The sequence below is a fragment of the Talpa europaea genome, assembly GCF_964194135.1.
Source record: "Talpa europaea genome assembly, chromosome: 4".
In the NCBI taxonomy this organism is placed as follows: Eukaryota; Metazoa; Chordata; class Mammalia; order Eulipotyphla; family Talpidae; genus Talpa; species Talpa europaea.
In genome coordinates this window covers 48,345,712-48,360,419 of record NC_140070.1, presented here as the reverse complement: position 1 = coordinate 48,360,419, position 14,708 = coordinate 48,345,712, and the positions used below count along the sequence as shown (strand labels likewise).

The 14,708-nt window shown below is 36.6% G+C and overlaps 1 protein-coding gene across 1 annotated transcript in view; it reads right to left on the bottom strand.

The window, feature by feature from the left end:
• The window catches only part of NCK1 (NCK adaptor protein 1), a gene marked incomplete at both ends in the record, with an annotated part of 36,282 nt that extends 33,507 nt beyond the window's left edge, over positions 1-2,775 (bottom strand). Inside the window, one exon of the mRNA XM_084232194.1 lies at positions 2,550-2,775. Within this exon, the coding sequence (XP_084088320.1) occupies positions 2,550-2,775 (226 nt within the window). The remainder of the gene's footprint in view (positions 1-2,549) is intronic.
• Between the last annotated feature and the right edge of the window lie 11,933 nt (positions 2,776-14,708).

Sequence of the window (14,708 nt, the reverse complement as noted above, 5' to 3'; positions counted from 1 at the left end):
GTATTCATTCTTCACTTTGCTTCTGCCTTTTTTTCTTCACTTTTAAACAATTTCTCCACTAGCAAAGTGACTGTGAAATAAGTCTATTAATTATATGGCATATCTAATTACCAAAAGGTCAGAAAGAAGGCTTTTTATGCAAAAGCTGAATTTACATCTAATACAGGTTAACTACAGATCACTAATTTAAAACAGACCTTTTCCAAGTACCCTGGAATTTAAGAGACAATAACTGTAATATAAGAAAATTAACGGACTTTTTGAACAGATACAATGCCTTGCTAAAACTGTATCAATAACAGAAAATAGTATGGAAGGTTTCCCTGGATTATTAACAAATAATAATTGAATCTAACTGGGCTTTTAAAAATTTATATGCAGAATTATATAAAATGGGTTTGTTTTTTGCTTTGCTGCTCTATATTAGTATTTTTGCTATCTTTTGTTAATTACTGTCATATTTGCTCTATTTCCAGGATACCAATATTGTTTTTAAAAGGAAAAAAAAAAAAACAAAAAACTCTACCTAGGTGGCCTTGATCCAGTCTCTGCCTCATCACCATGAGATTTTCCTTATGAAAGTTACCTTAAGTTTCCCCAGTATCTCTAATCAACATGCTTTAAATAAATGTCCAGTATGTACAAAATTAACAAGTATTCCCAGTTCTAAGTCTTATCTCTTTAGCTATTCAAGGAAAATCTCTTTCTCAGTAATTTTTCATTTAAAAACTAAAAATAGCCTTTTGTAAAACCTTAAGATCTCAAAAAAGGTAACCTTAGGAAAAGCAGTTAAATGTCATGATGAAAATATTCAAATCAATAACTTTTTATCAAATTACCTTTATAATACTGGAAATGTTTTTAGTTTAGAAACCAATATTCTGATAATTTATTTCTTTGTTATTATACCATATTTTAGTTTTTGTTATTTTACAATGGTTAAAATCATAAAGATTCATCTTCTATTGTTATAAATGAGACACTATTTAGAATAACAATACTGTTGAATAATAAAAACTAATATACAGCAGTTACTTGAAAATATTCATTTGTCAGTCATTCTACACTCTGCTCCCAAATTATGCAAGGAGAAAATTTAACTTTCTCTTTCTCCTCTAACATACATACAAAAACCATTGAGCAACAGCAACATACTTTGCTTGAATACCAAAAATTAAATTTGGTCCCTCCCAATTCCTTCCTGTCAGCCGACTAGAAGAGTTTAATTAAAAAAAAAAAAAAAAGAAAGAAAGAAAGAAAGAAAAAAAGGCCAGTCGTCATCTGTGCACATTTCCTTCCTATAAGCTAAGCCAGGCCCCATGAAGTGGGATCCACTATCTCTGGTCCTAATACAGGGTCAATAAAAATAAACATATTTTACATTCAGAGAAAGAATGGGGAAAAAAGAGAAACAATATATAGTATGTCAATATAGATGTCAATATACAGTATGAGGCACAATTCAAATTATTTATTTATTTTTAAAGATTTATTTATTTATACAAGCACCGGGTACAGGAAGGTGAGAGAATTCACCAGAGCCAGAGCGGGGAACAGAACAGGTAGAAGGACTGAAGTACACCGCTGAGGGGAACAGCGCACAGCAGGAGAGGTATGGGCGCCATGTGGGACCCTCAACCAGTGGCCGGGGATCAAACCGGTGCTGCAGAGGCAGAGGGCAGCTTCACAACCCAGCGCTCAACCGCTGTGCCACCGGGGAGGCTCACAAAATTTTTATCAAATATAATAAAATAGTTTGTTTTTTAAAGGAAAATTCAAAATATATACCACTAGATGTTAAAATGCAGCAGTGTGACATGAAAAACTGCCTAAATGCAAGACAATTCTGCTTATCACTCACTTATCCCTATCTCAATTAGATGCAAAATTAGTTCATAAATTTAAACTCCAAAGGGCACTCACTGCTCAAGGAAGCCCTGTAAAAAAGATTAGTTCTGATCTCTAGTAATACTCTGGTTTGACCTTTGAACTCCAGCCAAATCCACTAGTTAGATTTACAGAAACTAGCCACTAATACTTATGACCTTATCTGGTCTCCTTACTTGAACATGTGCTATGAACACGTGCAAACTTACCTTGCCTGGCTAAAATCCAGTCCTGGCCTTTCCTAGTCAATTCTGCCAACTGCTGTCAAAATTCTTAAAAAAGAAGCATGCTTTAGCATCCACTAAAAACAAAAAACAAAGGGCCTCCCCGGTGGCGCAGCGGTTGAGCGCTGGGTTGCGAAGCTGCCCGCGGCCTCTGCGGCGCCGGTTCGATCCCCGGCTGCTTCCCGGCCACCGGAGGAGGGTCCCGCATGGCGCGCAGACCTCTCCTGCCGCCCGCTGCTCCCCTCAGCAGCGTACTTCGGTCCTTCTGCCTGTTCTGCTCCCCGCTCTGGTGAATTCTCTCACCCTCCCGCGCTTCTGACTGTACCCAGTGCATGTATAAACAAAAAACAAACAAACAAACAAACAAACAAAGAAAACATGCCTCTATAAAAAAAAAAAAAAAAAGACAACTTTTTTTTTAATACATAAACAACTTACCTAAGGTATCCTTTAGGTTTTTTACAATGGATGCTTTCCGAGCACTGTTTTTCCTTTCCACATAGTTAGATGGCACAAAACCTGTTTTATTCATGGAATTTCGAACTCGCCACCAGGACTTAGAATCATCCAGAAGCCATAATCTCTCATTCTTCTTGATGTCCAGCTCTTGTTCTTGTTGGGCCACATAATCAAATTTGGCTACTACCACCACTTCCTCTGCCATCTTCAGCAGCTTCAGTACTATAATGATGACATAGAAAATAATTTTTATGAAATTTAAGCAGTATTAGTCTACATGCTTTTCAAAGAGATATACCTAAAAACCTAAAACAACTGTAAGGTTCAAAGTAAAAATATGAAAAAACACACGGCAAATAATATTCAAAACAAGACTATTACACCTATCTTAATATTACACAAAGGACATTAAAGCAAAACCATTACTTGTAATAAAGAAGTTCACTACACAATGATAAAGTTTTATCACAGTAGGATTTATTCAATAAGTTAAACTACACAGCTCCAAAATAAATTGGAAAAGGTGAAAGAGGTACAAGACATGAAGAGGACAAGTTGTTGAAAACTATATAATGCAAATGAAATAAATCAAAAGATCTAAATAAACATTTATGCAATGGAAGATTTGACACAGGTTATGTAATTCTTATTTAAATTCCAGCAAAATGGATTTTTATATATAGACAATATTATTCTATAATTCATATGGAAAGGCAAAATAACTAGAATAGTTAAAACAATTTCTTAAGTTAGAATAAAGTAGGGGAAAACATTATTATGTACCTACAGTAAGACTGCGTAATTGTGGCAAATAACTAGAAATGTGTATCAATGATGAAGAGACTAGGAACCCATAAACAGGCCCACACAAATTTACCAAATTGAATTTTGACAAAAGTACAAAAAAGTAATTCAATGGGGAAAAATATACCGTAATTAACAAATGTTACTAGAACAAATGGACAGCACTAGGTACTAGCTTCTCGAAGCTCCTGACATCCCTTGGACCATGTTGTCACTCTGACCTTGGGTTTGATGACCAACCACATCTCCTTTCCTAAGGTTAACCTGTCTCCCTCTTGCCAGGGCCCATAAAAATAATTCGAGATTCCTTATCTCAAAATCCTAACTACACCTGCAAAAGTCTCTTTAACTATGTAAGGAAACATAATCATCAATCTGGAAATTAGAATGTGTACCTCTTTGGGAAGGCATTATTATCCCTATTATGATCAAACAAAGAAACAGACTAATAAACTGATAGTCTTATACTTTTAAAAATGTAAGCGCTTCTTTAATGAACACCTGCAGCAATTCTTTTATTTCATCTACCACTAATGTTCAATTTTTGCTGAGTGTTTTTTTTTAATTTTTTACAGTTGGCTTGAACAAGGATCCAAACTAAGTCTGTACTTCACACTTTGTTTAATGTCTGAAGACTCCCTAATGTATATAACATAGTTCTCTTTCCATGCCATTTATGTGAAGAATCTGGTACATCCCAGATATGGAGTTGATTGATTTGCATCCCCATGGTGTCCCTTTATGGCTCTCATCTCCTGCAAAGTGGTAGTTATTATAGCTACAGGTTTCACCTTTTCTTTCCCAAACCTCCTGACCCTCACCTTAGCAACGATTTTTGTTCTTTTGTTAATGTTGCAAGAACAGTTGGTAGATCTGGTTGTCCCATTTTCTGTGATATTAAGAGTAAATGATGAATTTAGTAGTATAAAAATGTCTCATTAAGTTCTCCAGAGAAACCACTTAATAATTTTATCTGCCAGTGATGATCAATGCCTGCTGGATCAACTATTTCCAACATGATGATTTGTGAGCTCTATTTGTTTTTAGAAACGGATTACCTAGAAAGAACTATGTGTCTCATTAACTCTCTGACAAATCTGTAGGAAAGGCAGAATATAAGCTTCTGTATGGTTTTGACAACTGAATATACAGCTGCAGGGTAAATGAAGACTGGTCAGGCTTTTATGCATCTGGCCTCTATGGCTATCACCTGCAGCTTTGATTATGCTAATGCAGGAGGCCCTTGAGAGCGTGGGCTCAGGGTACACATGCTTGACTGTGGATACTGGGAGTACGGTATGGCCATGCTAAGTGTGCACACCTGAGTATGGTATGGGCATGCTAAGTGGAGGTAGAGGCAGAGGCTATAAAAGGAGGGGGTCGCACAAAAACTGCTGCAGTGGAGAAGGCTACAAGAGGATAAGCGACGGCTGTGAGAGGAAGAGTTCATGAGAGAACAGCAGAGAGAGCCCAAAGAGATAAAACATACAGATTCACCAGGGGCTGGAAGGCCTGCCAGTCTCCCGCCCTGTTCTCCCCGCTCCCCAACCTCCCTGCCTTCCTTGTCTGCATTCTTGCCCCACAATAACTGGCACAAAAAGAGCATTAAAGCCTGACAAACCCAGTGAGGGATCCAGGACTCTCCTTTATCCATCTGCCCTAATCGATAGAGAACCTGCCCTGTGCATGCTTGCACAACAGTTAAATCCATTTGTTTTAATTTCCTAAAAGGTCACTTTTTACTTTATCACACTTGATTTTTTTCACAATTACATAAAACATTTAGAAGGTTCTAAAAGTAAAACTATCAAAGAAACTACATTCAGCTATGTCTGCTTCCACATTCACCTTTTCTCTCTCACAAGATAACCTTTTTTTTTTTTTTTTGGTTTATCTTTCTATTATTTCTTTATGAATATATATGAAAAAGCATCTGTAAATAAGAAATTCTAATTTTCATGTCCTCACAACAAAAAAAGCACACACAAGGGGTGGGGACACACTATGTGCACTGTCTAAACCTTATTTTCTTTAATCTTCATATACTAGGAAATTATCTGCGATTTATGATACAAATTGCAATTTTTTGTCATTTGTCTTTTTAATTCAGTTATTGTATTTTTTTGGTGGAAAAATTTCTAAGAACTTGGCAACAGTGGTCAAAATAGTAAATACACCTTTCTTTGAAACAGCAATCTGCATACATCACAAAAACTATTCAAGTACCCAAAGACATGTTTGTTGTAGCACTGCTAATTGTGAAAAAATTATGAATGAAATGTACATCAAGAATGTCTAAGTTGTAAGTACTGGCATTTATAAAGTGTCCAAAAAAATTAAGGAAAAATATGCAATTTTATAACATTATGATTGAAAAAATTCCTATTACAGGGCCTCCCTGGTGGCCTACAGATTAAGTCTCAGCGCTATCACCTCTATGGCCTGAGTTTGATCCCTGGCCAGGGAGCTAACCCACACCACACAGCAGACCTCTCCTGTCTCGCCCACTGCTTCGCTTAATGGTGTATTTCAGTAAATCCACCTATTCTGCTCCCCATTCTGTCTCTGGTGAAACCTCTCATTCCCCACCCCACACCTCTGGCCTACACCCTAGTTCTTTTATGAAAAAAAAGAAAAAGAAAAAGAAAAATTCCTATTGCATGTTTGTATATGCATTAAAGTTCTAGGAGGATATATATCAAACTATGAACAGTGGTAGCTTCACTTACCTGAGTGGTAAGACTGGTAAGATATTCACTCTCCTTCTCCAGACAGATATAAAGCTATACAAAGATATAGTAGAAAAGATATATAGATATAGCTATATAAAGATATATATAGAAATAGATATTGATGGCTTGAATATTTTACAATAGGTACATGTTACTTATCTTTTTAATTTACTAGAAAAAGAAAGAAAACCAGCTGGCTAGCTGAAAGAAACAGGCATCCAGAACACAAAATGAGGAAACATGGGGAATGTATAAGGGAAAAAAGAAATGAAACGAAATCTGCGTTGTAGTAGAATCACAACTAGAATTAAACCTGGCACATAAAAGCAAAAAACCTATTAACATAATTTTCATTTGATGGCCATTTCTTTCTTAAGTATCAGGACAAAAGAACTAACCTGAATTTAGAATATACAGGGAAAATTATGCATCTCTAAACAAAGAAACACAATGAAATTGTTATAGAGCAGCCCCGATATTGAACGGGTTCCTGGCTGTGGGTCCTCACCCGCGTGCTTAAAAGGGACTTATGAATACTCCACTACAGGCACACACAAAAGGTTAATAAAAGGTTTATTTACAAGGGAAAAGGAAATAAGGAAAATGTACAACTCAGGGAGAAAATAGGGAAATAAAGTCTTTAATGCGTCCTACCCGATCCGCCGACCTAGAAACCCAAAAGTCACTCTCAGAGCTGGCCGGATGCTGCGAGCTGGCGGAGAGCCAAAATGGGGGACCCCCCCCCAAAGCCCACGTGTCTGCCTTTTATATCCACCTGGCTGCTTAACCCCACCCTCAGGTCTCAGCTACCTTCCCTTTGGTGGTGATGGGATTTGGAGTTTCCAGTGTCTTTGGCTTTGACCTGGGGTGGGGGTGCAGTCCACAAAGCCTGTATGGAATTAACTTTGGGACATCCTTTTCCCCCTAACAATATGACAGGCTTATACTACAAAAGGAACAGCAAATGAGGCCAACTGAGAAAACAAAGTAATGTATTCCATCACATGCTTACTCTGGAGCAGTCAGAGTAGAAATATGGGTAGAGACATTTCCACTACTTTAAAAGTCATTTCATTCAAGTATAGTTTAAGTTATATAAAATTAAATATGAAGTGACTCCACTACACATTCTGGAGGCTTGGTTGTAAAGATTTTCAATTAATACTCTATTATCGCCTATGAAATCATTCACACCATGTTTCCAACTGCACTTACGATATTTGCATTTCAGGGTTCTTGTTTTCAGAAATTGTATTCCTGTCCTTTTGTCTCTGTCCTTGTACCCAGTAATTGAATCCAGGAGTCTTACCAACCAGTGTGCAATTCCTGATATCAAGAGTTGTTAGGGCCTCCCCAGTGGCGCAGCAGTTGAGCACTGGGTTGCGAAGCTGCCCGCAGCCTCTGCAGCACTGGTTCGATCCCCTGCTGCTCCCCGGCCACCAGAGAAGGGTCCCACATGGCACGCAGACCTCTCCTGCCGCCCGCTGCTCCCCTCAGCAGTGCACTTCGGTCCTTCTGCCTGCTCTGCAAACCGCTCTGGTTCTGGTGACTTCTCTCACCCTCCCGCGCTTCTGACTGTACCCAGTGCTTGTATAAATAAATATTCAACCTATTTTGATTCCCACTGCCTGTCCTGCTCTGATTACATTTAACATCATGGACCTTGGAATTGACATCACTTCCAATTTATACCATACTCACATCCTACCTTTCCTTTATTTCTGGGCTTATTTCCTGATTTCAATTTGTTTTTCAACATCTGATCTCATTCCTAAACTGGACCTAAACACACACGCTGCACATACTCCTTATCTTTTCTGATCTGGTTATCACAAGAATAGGACCAAGCTGGAATTAAAGAACTCCGTCATTTCAGCATGTTCTAAGAATAATATGGAATTTACCATTCTAAAGATCTTCATAAAATTATACCATATTTTATTATACTGGAAAGGGACAACAGATTAAGTTGGAGAACACCTAGAGGCTTAAGGTCAGAGGTTTCATACTCTCACAAAAGATAGGAATTGCCAACAATGTTTACTATTCTTATTTTACAATGTATGAAAGATACAAATTAGTTGAATGGCTTTTGAACCTTGGGAAATAAGTAGTGGAATAAGGAGTCAAATGCAATCTTTTTTACCTCTCCAGACTTCACCTACTTTTGATTACCAGGCTGCCTCTTAAAGAACAGAAAAGGTTCCAGTTGCCTCAACTTGGTAGTTTTGTCTCCTCACAAAGTCAACATTTCTTCTGACTTTCTTCCCTCCCTCTCCCCTGTCCCCTCTGCTTGTATATAATTCTGTATTTAAGTCTTGTGATGGTTACTTTGTATTTGTTTTCACAAAATATATACCTGATCTTAGGTGGAGATAAAGATCTATGAATCTTTATACTGAAGTTTCAAAAAGCTCTAAATAATCTATAACTCAAACAAGCAAATAAACAGAATATCCAGAAAAGGTGTGTATATTGCTAATAATGCATGGAAAACAAAACAATTACCTACTAAATCAATGATTCTCAAACTATTTGGTCTCAAAATCCCTTTAAATACTTAAAAGACCCAAAGAGCTTTCGTCAGTTAAATGAATATATTTAATTTACCGATAATTCAGAATTAAAGGCAGGGGAATGTTGGCATATTTTTAATTCAATTAAATGTTTTAATGTATTGTAATGAAAACAATATTTTCCAAACAAAAACATTAATGAAAAGAGTGACATTTTAGCACATCTTTTTAATGTCTTACTTAACAGAAAATAGATGGATTCCTTATCTGTTTCTGCATTCACTTTATTAAAACACAGTTCTTGAATAACATCATTTTGCTATTTCATTATAGTAATTTAAAAAAAATTCCTGGCAAGGGTGACTATCTGTGTAGGGTTTGCACATTCTCCCCATTTCTATGGATTTTCTCCAGGTATTTCAGTTTCTTCCTACATCCCAAAGATGTGCACATTAAGTTAACTGGCATGTCTCAATTTTCACAGTCTAAGTGAGTGTATTTGTGACTGTGCCCCGCAAATGCAGGACATCTTGTTCAAGTTGGTTCCTAATGCCTCGTGCCCTGAGCTGTCAAGATAAACTCCAGTCACCTAGGACCCTGACCTGGAATAAGAGGAGGGTAGGGAAAAATAAATGGATTAATTAACATATGATTTTTCAATATTAGAAGTGTTCTGGAATTTTATTTAGACGTCTGATAATGTATTTGTAACCAGAAATATACAATAGGAATTTAAGTCTGTTTATATCAACCAGTCTATGTTAAAATTGGTTTCTTTATATGGCATTTCCCTTAAATTTGCAATTTCCAAGAACCCAGTGACAAAATTTGGGGAAGACTTACTGTATATACTGTTTTGGTTGAAAAAAGTTTTGTCTCCCACATGTAAGTATTTGAAAAAAGGAAAAGTACTTTATGTCTCTTCAGATTATTATAGATATTCTTTTATGTTATTACACAAAACTTGACAAGTGGAGTCTCCTAAATAATTAGTTTTGCATTTTAAATGATACATAGATGAAAAGAATTACACTAATTGAAAGAAAGCTGAAACCCTATACTATCAATAATAGAATCTGACAAAGTGTCCCCAGGAAAGGGGGAGGTTCCCTGTTACAAAAGCAGAATTCAGAATAAGGAAAATTAACAGGTATAAAGACCTGAGATAATAAGAAAAAGGTCCATTCATCAAAAGATACAGCCAAAAAAAAAATACCAAAAAAAAAACTGCTGCTGTTTACAAGTTACCCAGCCCATAGCATTTTGTTCTAGCAGCCTAAACACACTAAGATGAAAGTTTGGTAATAAGAACTAAGGGTGCCACTGTAACAAATAACCAAAAATGTGGAGGCGGTTTTTGAACTAGGGAATGAGGCAGAAGATGGAAGAGTCTGGAAGTGTGTGCTATAAAGTCTACATTGTTGTGAATAGGAGAGCTGAAAAAGGTTTTTATTTTCTGAGAGAATTGGTGGTCATGAACAGAATGTAGGTTGAAATATAGATGATAAAAGGCCACTGAAATAGATGGTAAAGATAAAATGAGGAACATGTTATTAGAAGCATCAGGAAACGTGATCCGTGTTATAAAATGGCAGAAAGTATGGCTGAATTATGTTCAAGTTCTAGTACTAAGGATGAAACTGGTATTTGGCTAATGACATTTCTAAGCAAAGTGTTGATAATGAGGCTTGGTTTCTCTTGGATGCTTATAGTAAAATACACAAAAGAGAAATCACCTAAAGTTGGAAGCATTCATCAAAAGGGAAGCAGAAACTTAAATACCAGAAAATTTTCATCCTATCCATAATGCAAAAATTGAGAAAGCATGTTCACAACAAAACACTAAGAATGTGGGTTAAGGGAAATTAATATAGGTATGAACCTAGGACTTAATCAGCCACCCATCAGGAAACAGTAATTTAAGCTGGAAGGAGACAAGAAGGAATGAAGGAAAATGGCTGGCTCTAGATTTTACAGGCTAGAACCATAGTTACTCAGTTTAGAACAAAAGATCGTAAGACAAGGGAAGAAGGACCCTCCCCAACCCCCGCAATAAGGCAATATAGAGAAAATTAAGGTCGACACCACAGTTTCAAAAGAATAGGCTTAGGTTTAGACGAATAGGCTTAGGTTTAGAGGCTTAGACGAATAGGCTTAGGTTTAGAGGCTAGAAGAGTCTCGAATCCAAAGTTGTGGGGACCAGGATGGTAGACTCACTGGTTAGTGATTCCAGCCTGGGGAGCAATGCCTGAGGCTATGCCCAACAAGGCCATGGGGCAAAAATATTTAATATTTAAACAATATTTTAAAATGGACAAAATATCTGAAAAGATACTTTACCAAAGATACTTGGATGGCATATAAGCACATGAAAAGATTCTCAAGCTCATTAGTCATCACAGCTATTAAATGGCTTATAAAGAGAAGGGAAGGAGAAAAGGGAGGGAGGGAGGAAGAGCGGGAAAGAGACAGAACTAGGTGCTAGCCAGGCCAACAGCAACAAGAACTCATACAATGCTTTCAGGAATGCAAAATATATGTAACAACTTGACAGCTTCTTATAAAGTTAAACATAAACTTACCATATGATTCAGTGATCTCAAATGAACCAGAGTCAAAAGGTTACATAGGACATTCTGGAAAAGTCAAAAGTATAGGAATAGAGAACAGATCAGTAGTTTTCACAGGTTAATGGTGTTGGGGGTGTGTAACTACAAAGGGAATTTGAAGCAAATGCTGTGTACACAGATCGTGGTAGTAATCCCATAATTTAATATGTCAAATTTCATTCACATCCAATAATGTGGATCTTACTGTATGTAAAATGAAATAAATATACAACAGAAAACATTCACTGGTCTTAACACTTTAAGTGGACCTGTTTTTACTCATGTAAGATTCTGGATCATCACACAATATATATTACTGAGTTTTACAGATCTTTCAAATGTTGAAGTCTTGTAAAATATCATTTCATGCGTTTCAGGTAGCCCCTGAAAGTTACAGATTGAAAACAAATTAACATCCTACAATGATGAAAACAGTTTTGGTCTCATATAGTCCCTAAAAGGTTCAATTCAAGAAATTTTAAAGAACTTTAAATATTGGGATAACAGCAGGCCAAATACCTAAAACCATGCCCAACCCACTTCTACAAATTCATTATGTATACCTATATATTTATGACACTAAGTTTCTCAAATCATTTCTCAATCAAAATGTTTATGACAAGCGAATGGCCCTGTTTGCTATGTATACAAGTCAAGATAAATATGACTGGTTTTTCACAAGTCAGTTGTTAAAGTATGAGGAAAAAAGAAATCAGCTAGTGACAGAAAAAAATTCTGAAATCTTTCAAGCTAATACAAATGCAATTTTAGAATCTGCTGTACTTTAACACATAACTTAACAATTTCCTGTTTCTGATAAAAATCAGCAGAGAGACAATACCCAAGTGACTAACTCCGGAAGTTTGGCTGGGTTACAGATCGCTCAGTAAACAATGAAGGGGGGAAATCCTCAAACAACTAACTTGAATATGCTATAAGTGTAAAAAAAAAAAAAAAAGGGCAATTCACAAGATAATTTTTTTCTATTTTTTAAACCCTACTATCTTGCAAAGTTTAATCGTTACTTAATCTTTTTTTTTTTCAAAACCGAAATTTTTATTGTAGAAACTGTATGCTAAGCATTTTAAAATAGAAAGTTGTCATAATTATTTGCTTGGAGATCATTACAAGGTGCCTATATGTGTAAAGGAACAATTGAATTTGAGGAAATATATTGGCTATCCACTGTGGCACTGTTAGGGGGAAAAGGATGTCCCAAAGCTAATTCCATATAGGCTTTGTGGACTCCACCCCCACCCCAGGTCAAAGCCAAAGACACTGGAAACTCCAAATCCCATCACCACCAAAGGGAAGGTGGCTGGGACCTGAGGGTGGGGTTAAGCAGCCAGGTGGATATAAAAGGCAGACACGTGGGCTTTGGGGCCCCCATTTTGGCTCTCCGCCAGCTCTGAGAGTGACTTTGGGTTTCCAGGTCCTGGGATCGGGTAGGACGCATTAAAGACTTTATTTCCCTATTTTCTCCCTGAGTTGTACATTTTCCTTATTTCCTTTTCTCTTGTAAATAAACCTTTTATTAACCTTTTGTGTGTGTGTGTAGTACAGTATTCATAAGTCCCTTTAAAGCGCGCGGGTGAGGACCCACAGCCAAGAACCCGTTTAATATCGGGGTTGCTCTATAACAGCACCACATTATGTACAATATAACTGTAGGAATAAGCTTTGAGACAGTAGTGAATGAGTCTGCAGAAAAGCACCTGAAGTTCAGTAGCATATAGAAAAATGAACTCATCTCAGAACATTGAGAGTTCAAACAAGGAGAGACAAATTCAATCTCATTTGTGGAAATGAAAGTAATAAAAGAAATATGATATTAAAATAGTTAATCTACAGAGAACTAGTGAATATGAATCCGACCACTGGGGAATTAAAAATTACAGGTTAGCCTGAAATAAAGGTACTTAAATCAAGGTGTTTTTTTTTTTAAGGTACAGGTCAAATGAATCTTATCCTATCCACTTTTGGAAATACCACTTTGAAAACATAGATATGAGAAGGTAAAAATAACAAGGCATGTCTAATGCATACCAAAACTCATTTACCTTTTCATTCAACAAATGTGTATTAAGTAGTTAATATAGACTAGGAAAACACTGACCTAATAAGACATGAGAATAAAGAAAGGCATATCAAGCAAAAATACTGCCGTAGGAAAAAAATCATAACTATAATCCTATTTGTTAAGCAATTAATTAAATTAATGACCCCCCCTCCCCACCACACACACACACTCAGCATTCCCTGTAGGATCCACTGTCGGGCATCACAAAATTTTCTATATTCTCTCTCTGAATTAGAATAAGCTGATCCAAGATAACATTAAGAATTGCCATACTACAATCTAAAGAATATATTTTATATAATCGAAAGAAGCCATTATGATACTGTTAAAGTAAAACCAATATAATAATCTTGAAATACTGCTAAGTTAGGAGCAATTATGGTATGAACTACAAACTATGAAAAAGTATAATAAAGATTATAAAGCTATATTACTACAATCAAATGTTCTAGCTCCTACTGTATTATAGTAATTAAACATGAGTGGGTTGATACTTTAATCATATTATATACACATGCTTTTTAACTGTGGTTAAAAAAACACATTATGGGTTTATTTCCCTCACTGCCATTCATAAATCCCTTCAGCCCTCCTCTTTACCCCCTTCACTTTATGCTCTGACTGCAGTCCTAACCTCCATTACCTCAGAATGTGGCTTTATTTGGAAAAATGGACTTTAAAGAGATAATTAAGATAAAATGAGGTTCTTAGGGTAATGGCCTAATCTATTAAGACTCCTATCATTTTAAGAACAGCCAATTAAGTATACAAACTCTTAGGGGGAAAGACCAAATGACAAAATAACAAGCTACGGAAAGAAACCTCAGAAGAAACCTATCAGACCAACTTGATCTCAGACTTTCGCCTCTGGAATTTTGAGACAACACATATTCACTGTTAAGCCACTCAGTCTGAGATACTTTATTATGGCAGCCTGAGATAAATTATGCATAAACAAAATTTATCAACTGAACGTTTTTTAAGTGTTAAGCTGATGGCACTTAAGTACATTCACAACATTAGAATAATCTTTAGAACAATTTTCACCTTTGTAAAATTGAAACTCTATACCCATTAAACAGTAACTCCCATATTACAGTCAAACTGTAACAGCGTGGTCCCCAGGAAAGGCGGAAGTTCCAGGTTCCCTGCCCCACCCAAAGGAGGGTGGCACTAAAGAGAAGAAGCTGCAGAAGGATGGAGAGCCAGGAGACCTGGAGGAGGCACGTGGACTGGGTGAAACAGATGCGGGTGAGAGACCCATCGGGAGGGTAACAATGGCAGTTTTTGTCTTGATTTTGATTTTGCTCTTTTCCTCCCAAACTTGTCCGGTTGTTTCTGACCCTTTTCTGTGGGTCCCCACTGAAAGGTGGTTTAGGCTTGTGTCAGGCTTTCAG